Here is a 17,792-nt window from a genome sequence, read left to right as displayed (position 1 = left end):
AGATATTAATTCTATAAATACAGATTGAGTTTAGAGAGATAAATTTGAAAATCTGCCCATAGATGGTATTTAAAGCCATTAGATTAGACTGGATGAGGTCACTGTAGGAGTGAGCATAATAGAGAAAAGAAAAGAATCAGGAACTGAGCCTGTGTGTGTGTGTGTGTGTGTGTGTGTATAGCATCAGTTTGTTTTCTTATGCTTGTTTCACATTTATTAAAATTCTTCTATGAGAAAAATATTGTCATATAAAACATAGTTATTTTCTTTCAAATTTTGAGAACTTTTTACTAAAAAGTTATTTTTTCTTTTGAATGAAGCTATAGCTGATACAAGTGTTGTTTATTTAATATCTTGAGTTTTAAAGTAGTCTTCAGTTTATTATTGATTTAAGAGCATTATTTGATTTTTTTTCCTTCCTTTTTTTAGGGATGATTTGGTCAGACATTAAAAGACTCTGGTATGAAGGGTTGGAAGACTTTTTGGAAGAATCCCGTAATCAACTCAGTTTTGTCATGAATTCACTTTATTTGGCAACTTTTGCCCTCAAAGTGGTTGCTCACAACAAGGTGACTATTAGCTATGTTAATTGGAGATACAAATGAAGGTTTGTTAGGAAAAACCTGAGATATGTATCTGTATAACTCAGAGTTACATCGGCCCAAATCTGTATCTGATGTGTTTTCATTTTAAATCTATCCCAGTGTAAGGGAATAATGTGCATTGTTTCCTGCCTTCCAGTAGTTTGAAGGATGTTAATTGCCTTTTAATGTTGGTTACCTATTATATGCCAGGCACCATGGTTGATACTTGCTATACTTTATCTCATTTTATCCTCACAGGGACTCTGTGAGACAGATGTCCTTATCCCCATTTTGCAAATAAGGAAAACGAAGCTCAGAGATATTAAGTAACTTATCCAAGACCACACAGTAAGAAACCAAGACTGGATTTAAATCCAGGTCTGTCTAGGCATTTTCTTTCTACCAAATGCCAATTCCTTATATCTGAGCTAGATTCATTTACCTCATTAATGTGTATATATACTTAAAATGAGAACACAAAGTTACTGAAATTGATTAGTGTTAGTTATCTTTATACATGCTAGAAAAAAGTTGATCTTTAAGAATTCATTCTGTAGTGTTTTACCACATTCCAAATCATGATTATTGTCTTCCATAGCTTAAAAAATGACATAAGTGTGATAATTTTTTGATGCCTCTATTTTTAAAATTTGGAATTTGACAAAAATTTAGTTTTATACACATCTTATAATTTTATGAAGATGTAAGCTCTTCTAAGCCCAGAAAAGGTAAGATTTTATTTTAACTATCTTTGTTTAAGCCCTGAGTCTAGAATTCTTCTAAGGCATCACAGTCAAAGAACTGAGAGATATATTTTGGTTTTTTTTAACTAATTTATAGACTATAGAAAAAAAAACTGGTTATCTTATGTCATTTTACTTTATTAAAAAAAAATCTATTCCTTTAAATGATCAGTAGTATGGAACATGTTTGTAAGGCATTTTCAGTGACCAGAGTTGTGCAATTACTAAGAAAATAAAAATTGGTCATACATAGATAAATGGTTGAGGGTCATTGGTGTCTTACACCAGTCTCTTTAGTTCTAGAAGTGGGGTGCTCTTATAATTTTTTATCCAAACCAGGACACTTTGAGAGTGAAATGGGGCATTAATGATTATGCGAGGAAAACTGGTATATAATTTGAGACTATCCAGGCAATTGGAACATGTGGCCACTCTACATCTGGGTATAATAATGCACTCTCTTTCTTAGTATTTAGAAAGGAGAAGAACTTCTAGGGTTCATTCTAGAAACCTGAGTTAAAGAGCTAGGTTAATTTAATATGATAGCTAATTAACTGAGAGCAAACTTACTTAAATTTTACTTAATACTTAAAGTTTGTGTTGTAGAATTTAAGGAAAACCAGTAAACATTTCATCATAAAAAGTTTAATGACATTTTTAAAAAATTGCTTAATTTTTTAAAACCTAAGAATTTCTGAGAAAACCTCTTTATATAGAGTAAGTGATATTGCCTCACATATGTAAAGATCTTTTATTTAGTTAAAATAATGTTATTTGTATTCAAAGAAGAGGACTTTACAAAACATAAAAGGAGAACCCCTGAAAGAGGTATAAATAATTAGTTTTCTTTCAATAGTCAGAATATTTATTTTTATTTTCCTAAACTGAGGGAGCTATTTACCTTTGGCTTTTTCTTCCTAACTTTAGTTTCATGATTTTGCTGACCGGAAGGACTGGGACGCATTCCATCCTACTCTGGTGGCGGAAGGGCTTTTTGCATTTGCAAATGTTCTAAGTTATCTTCGTCTCTTTTTTATGTATACAACAAGCTCCATATTGGGTCCATTACAGGTAAATAATTAATTCTTATTAAAGAATATTTGTTAAATGTCATTATTATTATATTTTGCTGTTGGTCCACTGGAACATTGTTCTCTCATGATGTTAAACTTTGCTTTTGATAATAATTAACAGTTGAGAGGACACTGCATTTTCATCTGCTTTGCTTCTGGCTGAATGATAATCTTTTGGTTTCAGGTATTCAAACTTTATTAAGCTCTGGCCTATTGTCCTGCAGCCAACAGATGTAGATTTGTTTAAAATATAGTTATACTTCAGACAATAGAGGAACATGAAAATCTGCTTTTACCAAAATGAATCTCATATTTAAAATTTTAAGTGATAAATATGAGGGAGGTGTTGTGCAAAAAATTCATATTTAATGATGATTTTGAAAATAAATAAGCTATGGGCGCCTGGGTGGCTCAGTTGGTTAAGCGACTGCCTTCGGCTCAGGTCATGATCCTGGAGTCCCGGGATCGAGTCCCACATCGGGCTCCCTGCTCAGCGGGGAGTCTGCTTCTCCCTCTGACCCTCTTCCCTCTCGTGCTCTCTATCTCTCATTCTCTCTCTCTCTCAAATAAATAAATAAAATCTTTAAAAAAAAAAGAAAATAAATAAGCTATATTTTGAAAATACTCTTTCACTTTGTTTAGTAAATATTAAGTAAAAATAAGTTGGAAAATAGCATATTTAGAACTAACAAGTTTCATAGAGTTCATATGGCCCGGCTTTATACTTTATAGTAATTTATAGCTCAAGAAATTGAGCTTTTGAGGTGGTATGTGATTTGTTCAGAGTAGTATGATGATTATCATGAGAGTCCAGGACGAAATTCTAGGTCTCTTTACATTAAAGAAAGGACTCATAATTGGTTGAATTTACCCCACAGATTGTAGTAATGATTGTTTTTAGAAGGTGGGGATCAACTTTGCTACATGACTAGCTCTAAATATTAATTTTTTCTCAATAAGTTAAAATTTACTAAGAATGTAGATTTTTAAGATTTTTTTTTTAATTTATTTGAGAGATTGAGACAGAGCGACAAAGAGCACAAGCGAGGAGGAGAGGGAGAAGCAAGCTCCCCACCGAGCAGGGAGCCCGATGTGGGGCTCTATTGCAGGATGCTGGGATCGTGCCCTGAGCCGAAGGCAGATGCTTAACTGACTGAGCCACCCAGACACCCCAAGAACGTAGATTTTTAAAAATATTTTTAAAGGAGATGTTTTAAATAGAGGGCATAATTACCTTCTCCAAATAGAGATATGAAAATAAAATATGTAGGAAAAACTTGATTTGATTTGGCTTGTGCTGTCATCCTGCAACAGGGTTTCCTGAAGTGTGATTTCCTTAACCAAGTCCTATGAGGTGCTCTGACTGAAATAAGTCAGACACACTGCATTCCATAAAACTCTTTTGGGAATTCACAGTGCACATTATCACATTAAAGCTTATGAGAAAGAAGTAAAGAAACTTGTTTAAGCTTGTTCAAAGGATTATTACACAAACTCATTTAATGTCATACTCAGTTTTCATTAGATATGCTCAAGTCTCTGTTTTTCTCCAAAGCAATAGTATGTGAAACACTGGTTTAGACTATCTGTTATTTTGATTTAATTTTGCCACTAATATCTTCAATGAATGTTTTAGTCAAGATTCAACAGTAATTTTTACGTGCATGTTGATTTTTTTTTATTTTAGCTAAAAACTGATGGGATCACCAAGTTTCTATATGGAAAATTTTTTTTATAGATTTCTACAGAGAGTTAAAAAGGAAAAGTATGCTATTCTTAGGGAATTATCTCTTTGTTTCTCTTAGAACTGTTGAATCAGGTCTTCTGACTTAGTCTCTTCCCAAAAGAACTATAGTTGTGTATACAAATACTGCATAAGTGGGTATTTGTCATTTCAGCTGTTGTGTGTGTTTTTCTCCTCCACCATGATAATTTATACTATCCTAATAGCCATAGAACTACACATAATTTAGGTGAAGCCAACAAATATTTATTGTGTTCCCATTTTTTAAGAAAGTCTGCAGGTTAATCATAATATATACTTAAATATTATGATTTAGTTCAGCAAATGATTTTTTAAAAACTATCTTTGTTAAGGTAAACTTTACGTACAGTAAAACACACCCATCTTAACTTGATGAGTTTTGCAAATGTGTAAGTTTGTTTCATCACCACCATAAACAAGATAGAGAACATGTGCATCAGCCCAAAAAGTTTCTTGGTACCTTTTTCATTTAGTACTCCCTTTGCCCTCTCCTCAGGCAACCATTGCTGGGGTAGGCTAGTGTCAGAACTGAAAGATTTGGAAATACAAATAGAATTAGTATGATATTACAAAGCAAGCTCCAAGTCTTATATCAAGTCGGTATCCTGCAGGAAGAAGGGGGAAAGGCAGAGGGCAAATGGCAGAAAGCATGGGCCAGCTGTCTTTCTCTTTTTATCAAGAGAGCAATAATTTTTCCTGGAGCCCTACCAAATGTTTCCACTTATTAACTCATTGGCCAGAATTTGGTCACATGGTTATTTGTAGCTACAAGGAAGTCTGAGGAGATGAGTACCTTTAATTGAGCATATTGCCCCCCAGGAAATCAAGGTCTGGTTAGTTAGGAAGAGGGCAAAAAATAGATATTGAATAGGAATCTGTAGATTCATATTTTGAGGCTTTTACTTAAATTTTCAAATAAGGACATTTGTTTTCCAGTGTAGTCCTACTAACATGACAGATTTGTATTGCATAATTCTGCCAAAATATTCTAGAAAAAATCAGAAGAATTATAATACATTTTTCCGTTTTATTCATCATAAGGAACTCAATTAAAATGGAATGATTCAGTTATGAATGTAAAACTAAAAGAAATGCAAAAAGAAAATTGACAGTTAATTACTTCAGCAAAAGTGTAACATTTTTTCCTTTATGTATATAACCTGCTATGTCAGATAATGTTTTTATGTGATTACTGCTGTTGGTTGTTAAATTTATTTCCATATACTAACATTTTTTCCTTCCAAATTTCTGCAGATTTAGAAGTTGACAGACTTATTTTAACTGGATATATAACCTGTGTTAGGGGTACAGATCTCTCCCTGATTAGAATGACCATATTTTATCATCTGAATAGAGACACTTTGGGGAATACCAACTTGGGAAAACAAGTGGAAACTGGGACTATCCTAGGCAAATGAAGGTCATAGGAATGTCATAGAGTATATAAAATGGTTCTATATTCAGCAGTGATTGAATCTTCTTTTCTAGTACTTGACATTTTTATGATTGTGTTCATTAAATTTGTAACTTATGTTGTAGGTAGACTTTGGAAGGTGACCTTCTACGTCTGGCCCTACTTACTTTGTAGCCATCTCTCACTGTACTCCTCTCTGTCTCTTACTGAAATTCTTCTCCATCTGGGCCAAGACCAGTCACTAATCTCACACATGTCCCGTGCTCTTCCACTTCCATGTCATTGTTTGTTATTACCCTGTTTAGAATGTCCCAGCCATCCCTCTGCTTGTTGAAATTTTATTTATTCAACAAACATTTATTGAGTGCCTGGTAGGTCCTGGACACTGAGAACACTAAAATGAATAAGCTCCAATATCTCCTTAAGGAGCTCACAGTGCATTGAGGGTGACCAACAAGCATGACATTTACAGTGGTAATTGTTGTCATAGACAGCTCAGAGAAGGGGCACTCGCTTCAGTTTAAGGCACTTTCCAGAAGAGATGACACTGGAAGTAAGTCTTGAAAGATGAGTAGAAAGGAGGTGGGTTAGGGTATCCCAAGGAGAAGTAACATGTGCTAGCTTCAGGGCTCTTGCCACTGGAAAATCTATTCCTACACTCCTGCTCCCTGCTAATGAATAACTCCATCCAGTGAACTTGATACCTTGAATCTCCTAAAGCTTGTCTTAATTGTAAGACACTTAAAGCACTTCCTAAAGCTTGTCTTAATTGTAAGACAATTAAAATTTAGCTTGTCTTAAATTCTAGATGATATTATTTCTACTAAATTAAAAAATCCTTGAGGATGGGGAATATAGCTTTATTTTTTCATCTGCACTTTACTTACTGCCTTGCCATAGTAGTTACTTACTGTTTGTTAAACTGAATTGAAAAACTGGATAGAATGGGCTTCAGTAGAGACAAGTGCTGATGGGTATGTGAAAAGAAAAAGGCTGATGGAGAAATAGGACAACATCCTAGCTGTGCCTGGAGCTGCTTCTTCAAAATATGTTCAGCAACCACATTTGTTGGACGTTTCATGTGGACCAGGCACTGTGCTGTTTTCCACTTATTTAATCCTCATCACAACCCTTGCTGTTTTTTATTTCCATTTTACAAATGACGGATCTAAGGCTTAGAAAGGTTCAGTAGTTCACAGAACTAGACAGAGGTAGAGTCAAGAGTTGAACCTGAGTCTCTCTGAATCCACAGACCAACCTGCTCTTTGAAGTTAGCTCTTCTGCTTTTATGAAGGATGCCAGCTAATACACTTCAGATAGGAGTCATGGTTGGGCCTAAATCAGTAATGTTCTACATTTTAACAAAAAAAGACATGAAGACAGAATCTAAAAATAAAGGTGGCAATTGTAATAGTAACAGTTAACATTTGAGCCCTTACTGTGGATACTATTCTAAGATCTTTATTTACATTTATTACCTCATTAAATCCTCACAACTGTTCTAAGAGGCAGACTCTTTTATTTCCATTTTGCAGAGGAAGAAACTGAGGCATAGAGACATTAAGTAACTTGCACAAAGTCACACAGCTGGTAAGTAGCTGAATTGGGATTCCAACCCAGGTGGTTTGGCTCCAGAGCTAATGATCTTCACCACTCTGCTAAGTTGCCCTTCTGTTTTCAGTGCTACAGGGTAATATGATTCTCTCATTAACTTTTATTGTACAACACTTCTTTGGGTAGGCTTTAATAATTTACAGATTTCAAAAATTCTTCCTGGTTTTTCCATGTATTTCAAATGAATTAAACAACCTTTAGCCCTTGTAGTTGGGTCATAAGACAGAAAGGACAAGACAGGACCAACCAGCTAGGTTCAAAATCTTGTTCCATAATTTACTGCTACTTCATCTCTATGAGTCTCAGGTTCCGTATCATTGTCATGAGAATTAAATGGATCAGCATGTAGAAGATGCATCTCATAGCAGAGTCCCTGACACATGATGAGTTTTACATAAATGATTAGATCCGTTCCTCCATTCCCTTTATAGTTAGTAGAGTTAACTGTGGCAGACCTGAAACATAATACAAGGAAACTTGGAAAGTAAATGTAGTGTCTGACACATGAATGCATACTTTATTACTAGGGCATTATTTGGCTTTACTGGATAATTATTAGATTTGATTTACTGGTCTGTAACACAGAAATGGCATATTGTCCTTTGCAATGAGTAAAGAGCAATTTCAGGTACCTTGCATTTTAGGGTATACTGGGGATAGATATTTTTCTTTTAAGAAGCATAAATGTTAGAGGGAAACTTAGAGGTCATGTAGTCTAGGAATTCCCAAATTGGTGAGGCTAAGTCAGAATCACCAGGGAAGAGGGGCACCTGGGTGACTCAGATGGTTAAGCGGCTGCCTTCGGCTCAGGTCATGATCCCAGGGTCCTGGGATCAGCCCCGCATCGGGCTCCCTGCTCGGCGGGAAGCCTGCTTCTCCCCCTCTCACTCCCCCCTGCTTGGGTTCCGTCTCTCGCTGTGTCTCTCTCTGTCAAATAAATAAATAAAATCTTAAAAAAAAAATCACCGGGGGAGCCTGTGAAACCTTCATTTCTAAGTCCTGCCCTCAGAGATACTGATTAAATAGATTGGGATAAAGTCTGGCAAATTTTTAATAGCATGTAGGTAAGTGAGTCTGATGTAGCACATGACCATCCCTTTTATAGCTCAGGAAACTAAGGCCCAGCTCATAGTGTTAGAAAAAAAGACTTGGTGCAAAATGTTAATTAACAATTACATTTTTTTCCCGATATTTATTCATGCATTAAGTCAATAAGCCCTGCTGTGTGGGGGAACTGTTACATGAGAACGAAATCCTTCTAACTTGTACACAGCCCCAAATTTTTAATGGGAGAGCTATGATAAAAATGACAGTGATGTTTCACAAAATCTCTTGCAAGAAATGAGAATTGAATTCTACCTCTGCCATCTATTTGTTCTGTTACCCTGAGCAATTCACTAAATCTCCACAAGCTTCAGTTTGTCACTTGGAAAAATAGAGATAATACTAGCCTTTCCCATACTGCAAGGTAAATAAGAATACATGATACCTCTTAGAAAATGGTAGAGTTGTATAAAAAGGCATATAAAAAGTAGTTATGTGTTCAACATTTTAACTAATATGCTGGGCTCTGGAGCTTACTGACATTGTGCCTGCTCTTAAAGACTACTAGAAGAGACAAACATACATATTGGTATAAAGTGAAAAATAGTATTTTAGAGATTATGGACAGAGCACTTTGGAGCAAAATGAGGCAGTGCCTGGAGAGAGTCAGGAAAGCTTCTTAGGGTGACATTTGATCTGGGCCTTGAAGGGATGAGAAGCTTGCCTGGCAAAGAGCAGGGAGTTACATGTGTGAAAACATGGAGTCCTAAAAGTATGGCGTGCTCAGACAGGACAGGATGTCTTTTGTACTTAGACAGTGGGTGGCTACTGGGGAGATGAGGCTGAAAAAATAGACCGGACTGGACTCTGAAGTTCTCTGTGCCAGGAATTTGAATATTATCATACGTGCAAAGGAGGTTTTGAGCATGAATGCTTGATTAGATAGAACTTTTAGACAGGTAGGGTGCCTGGGTGGCTTAGGGGTTAAATGTCCGACTCTTGATCTTGGCTCAGGTCGTTATCTCAGGGTCATGAGATCGAGCCTCTCACGCCCGGCTGGTGCTCAGCAAGGAATCAGCTTGGGATTCTCTCTCCCTCTGCTCCTCCTTCCCACTTGTGTGCGTGCTCTCTCTCTATTTCTCTCGTAAATAAATAAAAATCTTCTTTTTTTTTTTAAAGAACTTTTAGACAGGTAACTGTGGCTTTTTCTGGAGAAAGATTTGGAAGGAGAATGACTAGAGGTTGTCATTATTATTGCTTCATTAGCAAGTTTTATAATTTTAACACTTGCTGTGAACCCTAATGATACCAGTCTTTGCCCTCTCAGGCATTTGGCATGTTTTTGCTGTTCTACACAGTACTCTGTGTAGAGGACTTTGCCTCTTTTAAATTATTTCCTAAGGATAAATCTCCAGTAGCATTAACATATCAGAAGATATGATCCTTAATAGTGCCTTAGTATTTCTGTTTTCTTCGAAAGGATGTGTTAATTTTTGGTCTCACAAGCAGTATAAAAGCAGACTGTTTCACCACATTGAATAGCATTTGGTGCTAAGTTACACTATCTTAGTTTTCTTTCATTTCTGTTTTTCTGATTACTAAGAAAGATGTATATATATTTTTCTCTGTGTATACCCCTATTAACTCTGTGTAAACTTCAGTATTGACATTTTAATTACCTTTTTCTTTTCATTTCTTAATTTTCCTATTTCTTGAGTAGAAATGCCAAGTAGTTTAAAATAAGTAAATATTTTCAAAAGCATTATTATTTTCACAAATAAATAAGCCTCATAATGTCTCACACTAAAATAGATTTACTGTTTTTAAATTTTGCCTTTCACATGAATGTTTGGTTAGTATGCTCTTTCAGTTGATGCTCACCTCAGTGATATCCACTGTAGCTAGTTTTGATTCTTCCATCTTATGTAAGAACTAATATCATGCTTTTAAAGAACAGACCTTGAAGTTTGTGGGGTTTTTTTTCATTAAATATTGTTCATCTTGATACTGAAATTGAATTATACTTACTCTTTAAAACTTAGTAATGTTAGGGGCTCCTGGGTGGCTCAGTTGGTTAGGTGTGCGACTCTTGATTTCAGCTCAGGTCACGATCTCATGGTCATGGAATTGAGCCCTGCCTACGGTTCCTTGCTCAGCAGGGAGTCTGCTTGAGGATTCTCTCTCCCTCTCCCTTTGCTCCTCCCCTCGCTTGCTCGCTTTCTAAAATAAATAAATAAATATATTTTTTAAAAAACCAACTTAGTCATGTTAAATTAAGGCTTCTCTTTTGGACTAAATTTTTTAAAATTAAACAAATAACATCATACATAGTCACTCTTGGGAAACCCTATTTACTCATAAGTTTACTTACAGTGTCTTAAGTTTTCTTCAAAGGCAGTCTTTTCGTAGTTATCTAAAGCAGTTACTGCATTCTTACTGTCCTAACTTATTAAGTTCTCTAGTTGCATGGCATGGCTTTATCTAAGCACTCACAGTCTGAATAAATTATTTCTTTTCCAAGGTGATTCAGTAGAAAGCTATCATTGACTAAAAGGGAAATGTATTTCTTCTCTTTGTCACACATTTCCGGCTTGCTGAATCTAAAAGCTCTCTATTTCTTCTCTCAGAATTTTGCAAGGGGAAGTGAGGGAAGCATAAGACTTTTAAAAGTACCATATGGCCTAGTCACATGTGCAGCTCAGGCATATTGGACCTTTCCAGAGTCCAGGTCGCCAGCTTATGGTGTGCCTAAAAAATTTTAGCACGCCTCTTCTACTTAATTACCTGGCTGACTTTAGTGGGTTAGAGGGGTTTGGCCACTTGCTTGTCACTGCCATTTTGTGTCATTGGTAAATGGCATATATTATTTTGGCAGGTTTGAAACAGTGAGAAATTTTATTTGAAGCTGGATTTAATTAACTATATAAAACTGACCTGTAAATCTTGAGGAAGGATTATTTTTAAACACTATTTTTTGTATTGTAAAAGTAATAAATGCATATAGTAAAGAAAAATCAAAGGAAAAAAGTCTGCCTTCTAACCCCTAGTCCTACCTTCCATAGATAAGCACTGTTAACAGTTTCTTGTGTAAACTTCCAAAACTTCCCTGTACACATTAAATCCTGTCTATATGAAAATATATACCTGATTTATCCTTTAAAAAATTAGAAACAGTAGCTGTTAGAATACTGTTCTATACCCTGCTTTTTTGACTTAGCATTTTATAGACATTTTTCTGTGCCAGCACCTAGAGATATATACTTCATTCTTTTTAACAATATTTAGGATGTTCTAATTTTTTTGCTACCTCTAACAGTGCTACAGTGAAAATCCTTGTATATACACACATCTTAGCGTATTTCTTATCTATTAGCTAAATTCCAAGGGATAGAATTGCTAGGTCAAAAAGGTAATGTCAAATTATTCTTCGAATTTGCTATGCTAATTTAAATACCAGGAATTTATGAAAAATGCCTATTTCCCAGATTTTTAAGGAGTATTAGAGGACAATGAAATTAGGCTTGAATAAAGCTTCCAGACACACTTCACAAGTGTACATTACAATAGGTACCCATATACTAAACCTACTCATCTGGCTCGTACACATAATATTTTTTTATAATTTATCTAAAATGAAAGAAAATTGACCACCTTGGCAAAAGAAATTAGGGCAGTCCTGGAGGAGGAAATGCCATCTTATGGTAATTGATCACAAAAATCAAATACTTTATGTCATATGATTTTATATTTGTAAATTTTAAAAAGCTGTAAATATTAGCATTTATTTCCCTTTAGGCTTGAGCAAAGAATTTTCCTTTTATTCCTTGCAAATAGGCTTTTCTTAAATCTCCATGTCTCAGCCTCTAACTTCATCACAGCCATGTCCTCTGCACACCTGGTCCAGATTCAAGAATTGTGCCATCCAGTACTTACAGTGCTGGCATGCTTAGAATGGCTTTTTGTTAGGCAACGAGACTTTTGATGTTTTAAAAGTATGAAACTATCTTAACCAGATGGAATAAAAGGAATAGACTGTGGATCATATGTTTGTTTTACTTTTATTGCCTAGTCATTTAATATTTACTATTTTGTTCCTGATAATTTTAACCAACACCTATATAATATATTCCACAGATTTCAATGGGACAGATGTTACAAGATTTTGGAAAGTTTCTTGGGATGTTCCTTCTTGTTTTGTTTTCTTTCACAATTGGACTGACACAACTGTACGATAAAGGCTATACCCCAAAAGAACAGAAGGACTGTGTAGGCATCTTCTGTGAACAGCAAAGCAATGATACCTTCCATTCGTGAGTGTCTTTTAAAGTTTTTAGTAAATATATTTCTCTCTTTCTATTGTGTTGTATATGAATTAGTACCTAGAGAAATAGAACTTCAAATTTTCTCCAAGACATTCTTTTTTAATAAGAAATACTTATTTTCATGAATCATTTGATAGTTATCTTTATATAAGTAGAATCTTAAGTAATTAGTAGGCGTAAAATCATACATCGTTTCCCCCACTGCAGTCTGTTTTAACAGAGGAGCTCGTGGCATTTTGTACACTGTTAGTATTTTGGGCAGGACAGTTTTCTGTCAGTCCTGTATATTGCAAGACATTCAACATCTCTACCCTTCACATAGTAAATGTCAGTAGCAACTGTCCAGCATTGTTACAGCCAAAACAATCTCTTGTATTTTCAACACTTAGTAGGAGGTCACTAGAATTGAGAATCATTAGAGCTTCATCAACAATTTTTTCTCTAATTTGCTGTATCATAAGAAATTGAATAATCAGTTGTAAGGGAGAGAAAATACCTCCCCTCATTTTAACCATCTGAGCCACCCAGGCGCCCTACCTCCCCTCATTTTAAAATAACATAATGGAGAAGGGGTGTGGAATTACTCATTTGTTGTGTTGCTGTTATGTACCAACTATTCTTTAGATACTCGCATGTCATCTTATTTAAGGAATAAGATTAAATTAATAATAAGTATTCATTTAACCCCTTCTGCGTAACAGACACTGTTTGAAGTGCTGAGTGAATGAAGTACTAGTGAACAACACTACCTCATGGAGCTTATATTCTATTAGAGTGAGATGATATAGGCAATAAAAAGAGAAATAAAATATATAGTATATTATGCAATAAAAGGGGCTAAAGAGACAAAGCTTGGGCCAGGGAGGATATATGTGTGAGAGGGTGCAGTTTTAGATAGGAGACTGGGGAAGGCCCCACAGAGATGATATTCAAGTAAAGATATGAAGCTGATGAAGAATCAAGACACAAAGAAGATGGCTGGAGGAAGACCATTAGTAGATAGAGGGAATGACAAAGGCAAATGCCCTGAGATGGGAGTGTGGCTGCCAAGTTCAGGGAAAAGCCAGGAGGCCAGTGTGGTTGGGATGTAGTGAAGCTGAGGGAAAGTTGTAGGAGATGTAGAACCTTGTTGATACTGGTAAGGACTTTGGGCTGTTGAGATTGAGAGCCATTTGAAGTTTTTGAGCAGAGAAGTGGCAGCTTGATTTAGGCATTAACAATGTCTTAGCAGCTGCTTTGTTGAGAATAGACAGGAAAGCAGTAAGGGGTTAAACAAAAGTAGTTTATCCTCCTTTTGAGTCTGTTTCTTTGTTTAAGGAAGGCATATCTGTACCATTGGGTTCAACCTCGTTTATTTTTTAAAGTATTATTCTTAGGTTATCAATATTTTATGGAGTGTTGATATAAATGAATTCTTCATTTTTGCTAATTAATCTCTTTAATTTCCTTTTAAACAGAAATGTAATTGTCTTTACAGGTTCATTGGCACTTGCTTTGCTTTGTTCTGGTATATTTTCTCCTTAGCACATGTGGCAATCTTTGTCACAAGATTTAGTTATGGAGAAGAATTGCAGTCCTTTGTTGGAGCTGTTATTGTTGGGACATACAATGTTGTGGTTGTGATCGTGCTTACCAAGCTGCTGGTGGCAATGCTTCATAAAAGCTTCCAGTTGATAGCAGTAAGTGTTCATTCTTTTAAAACCTTTATGTTCTTTCAGATCATACCAAATGTATGCAGTAGATAAATCTAGGCAACCAAAGATTGTAAGAATTAAAAATTAGTATTTTTAAATTAAATATAGATTTTTGTAAAATGTAAGTAATGTATATTAACTGCAAATCTTGAACCAGATTTTTATATACAAGGTGTGCAAACATTTGGACAGCTTAAAATGATCTCTCTCTCTCTCTCCTCCCCCCACCCCACCTTTCTCCCTTGCTCCTTCTGTCCTCCCCTTCCCCCGTGTGTGTGTGTGTGTTCATATTCTATATTGCTTTTTCATTTGCCTCTTACAGAATCATGAAGACAAAGAATGGAAGTTCGCTCGAGCAAAGTTATGGCTTAGCTACTTTGATGACAAATGTACATTACCCCCACCTTTCAACATCATTCCTTCACCAAAGACTATTTGCTATATGATTAGTAGCCTCAGTAAGTGGATTTGCTCTCATACATCAAAAGGCAAGGTTAAACGGCAAAACAGTTTGAAGGTAAGAAATTAAAATTGTAGGGTGCCTGGGTGGCTCAGTAGGTTAAGCGTCTGCCTTCGGCTCAGGTCACGGTCCAGGGTCCTGGGATCGAGCCCCGCATCAGGCTTCCTGCTCAGTGGGGAGCCTGCTTCTCCCTCTCCCACTCCCCCTGCTTGTGTTCCCTCTCTCGCTGTGTCTCTCTCTGTCAAATAAATAAAATCTTTAAAAAAAAAAAAAAAGAAATTAAAATTGTAACTTGGAAGTTTTAACAGTTCCTAATATCAGATGTTTACTAAAGTGTAAATATGTCCTCGGCCTCTTTAAGACCTAGGACTGTCTACTTTTTTTTCGCTCATACACCCCTAATGCGTGGCACATTATCTAACAGACAGTAAGGATTCAATATGTGAGAGGAGAGAGCTGTAATTTTTTTTCATGAAATCTTATCTCACAGCTTTAAAACATGGAAAATATTTAGAATACCTATTCTGTCAGCATAGATAAAGATTGACTACTAGAGCCAGCTCATATTTTTCAGTTCTTCTTGAAAGTTATTCAGTACATAAATAATTCAATACATGTTGCCACAAACCAGAGGTCGGCAAACTTTTCCAGTAAGCAGCCAGATAATAAATATTTTGGACTTTGCAGACTGAGACAAAATCAAAGATGTTATATTAATATAACAAGTAATATTACAAGAAAGAATACAAATATCTATAAAATTTTTATTGGTGAAATTAAAAGTATAATATTAATTGAGTAATAATTTTTTTGTAATACAGATCTAATGTAAAGAATGGAATTCCATTTTGGGGAGGGAAATAACATTTTGTTTAATTAGGGTTCAAAATTAGTGTTCCCTATCATCAAATTAATTACAAATAGTCATCTGTAAAAACCATTCTTAGCTTACACAGGCCATAAAAAAATAGTAAGTGGGCCATGTTTGGCCTGTGGGTTGTGGTTTGCTAATCTTTCCTATAAACTGAAGATTCCTAAGACTATTGTTAAATCAAGAAAAGCATCCAGGTGAATGAATAACAAAATGTGCAGGCCATATTTGTTTTAAATAAGTGTTGGATATTACCTTGTAACACATAATGCCAAAAATACAGTCTAATAAAACATGTGTTTGTGTCTGTGAATATTTTTTAAAAACCCACCTCATTTAGGGATGCCTGGGTGGCTCAGTTGGTTAAGCGTCTGCCTTCGGCTCAGGTCATGATCCCAGGGTCCTGGGATCAAGTCCCCCATCGGGCTCCCTGCTCAGCAGGTAGCCTGCTTCTCCCTCTGCCTGCCGCTCCCCCTGCTTGTGCTCTCTCTCTCTCTGACAAATAAATAAATAAAATCTTTAAAAAAACTCATTTAAATATGGTTTATGTCCATTGTTAGTACCATGCAATTGTTTGTTTTGAAGGAATGGAGAAATCTGAAACAAAAGAGGGATGAGAACTACCAAAAAGTGATGTGCTGCTTGGTGCATCGTTACCTGACGTCCATGAGGCAGAAGATGCAAAGTACAGATCAGGCAACCGTGGAAAACCTAAATGAACTACGCCAGGATCTGTCAAAATTCCGAAATGAAATAAGGGATTTACTTGGCTTTCGGACTTCTAAATATGCTATGTTTTATCCAAGAAATTAACCATTTTCTAAACCATGGAGAGAATAATTTTCAGTAATAATTCTAGAAGACTGCATTTGCATAATTTGTGACTAAATAAGATATCTATTGAAATTAACATGGAGAATTATGTAAAAGCCATTCTTTAAAATATTTATAGCATAAATATATTATGTAAAATATGTATATAGAATTAGTTTTTTTAAATCCTCTGTTAGCTTTTTGCAGGAGCAAAACAGATTAAGTAGATAGGTTTTGTTAGCATGCTGCTTGGTTTTCTTACTTGAACAGTGCTTTAAATTTTTTTCTTTTTATGTTTAAGAAGGGCAATTATAATTGTACACATTGCCAGAAGGTTTTGTAAAATGAAGATCAGCAAATGTGGGCTGATCTCCATCCATAGGACACACCTGAAATGGAGTAAGTCATGGTTTTTAAGATCTGTTTTAGGAGTTCACATGTAGTTCAGTATTTATTGTTCAGGAGTATAGTTTTATCTAAAATAATAGTCTATTTTTTTTATTTTGTTATAATCTTACGTAACAAAGAAAAGCCCCTAATGGATGTTTGAATCTATTTATGTCTCTATAAATTTAAATTCACTTCAGTTTTTGTTATTGTAATATATTTACTTTTACATGGTTGTAATCACTTTATATTTTTTATTTTGTTATTCTCACTTGATAGTATTTTATATATACATTTCCATGTATTGATATAGTCCACATATTTAAATTTTATAGAATTATATATGGTTTTTGAAAAATATAGTTAGTAGACTTTTCATTTTATAGCAGTTAAGTATTTGAGTATGTTTATAGGTTTGCACAGGTACTTCACTAAGGTTAGGCATTTGGTGGCTTTTAATTTTTCTTTAGCATAATAGTGCTATAATTTTTTTCAGGTTGGAGTTATAAAGCCAAACCAAAATAAGGAGTTAGAAGACACTTTATCTTATGTGGTCACAGCCTGTTTTGTTTTGTTTTTGTAAACACTGTAAGACCCTTCAATGCAAGGATTTATTTTATATTTGGACTAAGGTTCTTGAACTAATCTCCCACAGTATTTTCCACAGAATTTAACATAGCTTCTGTAAAAGTTACTTCTTGCTTATTTGTGGATCATTCTTGCTGCTTAAGATGAAAAGCCTTGATTTTTTTAAAATTGGAGAATAAAATATGTATTTAAATTTTTTTCCTGTGTTCATATAAGGGATGTAGTTTAAAAAGTTTCACAGGCTATTGCTTATATTTTCTTGCAGCATTTCCAGTTAAGAGGTTATTAGGTATATGACTATCTTCTTAACTGAATTTCAGATGGTCTTAAGGCCATAGGGTGCAGGTAACCCTTGGTCTCTAAGCACCACTGATCCAGGGATCATTGGCTAAATATACTAGTATTGTGTTTCATCTTGCT

General features: G+C 35.1%; 1 protein-coding gene across 6 annotated transcripts in view; it reads left to right on the top strand.

The window, feature by feature from the left end:
* TRPC1 (transient receptor potential cation channel subfamily C member 1) overlaps nucleotides 1–17,570 on the top strand; it is a 70,720-nt gene extending 53,150 nt beyond the window's left edge. For all 6 annotated transcript variants that reach the window (XM_025881137.2, XM_025881119.2, XM_073899001.1 and 3 more), the window contains 6 exons: nucleotides 430–569; nucleotides 2,255–2,398; nucleotides 12,372–12,547; nucleotides 14,037–14,238; nucleotides 14,576–14,770; nucleotides 16,170–17,570. In XM_025881137.2, coding sequence (XP_025736922.1) covers nucleotides 430–569; nucleotides 2,255–2,398; nucleotides 12,372–12,547; nucleotides 14,037–14,238; nucleotides 14,576–14,770; nucleotides 16,170–16,397 — 1,085 coding nt within the window. In that variant the 3' untranslated portion in view covers nucleotides 16,398–17,570. The remainder of the gene's footprint in view (nucleotides 1–429; nucleotides 570–2,254; nucleotides 2,399–12,371; nucleotides 12,548–14,036; nucleotides 14,239–14,575; nucleotides 14,771–16,169) is intronic.
* The last annotated feature ends 222 nt before the right edge of the window (nucleotides 17,571–17,792 follow it).

This window comes from Callorhinus ursinus, unplaced genomic scaffold (assembly GCF_003265705.2).
Source record: "Callorhinus ursinus isolate GAN/ISIS: 27379988/994484 unplaced genomic scaffold, GSC_fseal_2.0 scaffold1, whole genome shotgun sequence".
NCBI lineage: Eukaryota > Metazoa > Chordata > Mammalia > Carnivora > Otariidae > Callorhinus > Callorhinus ursinus.
The sequence above is the reverse complement of the archived record's forward strand: the minus strand, read 5'-3'. Positions and strand labels throughout refer to the sequence as shown.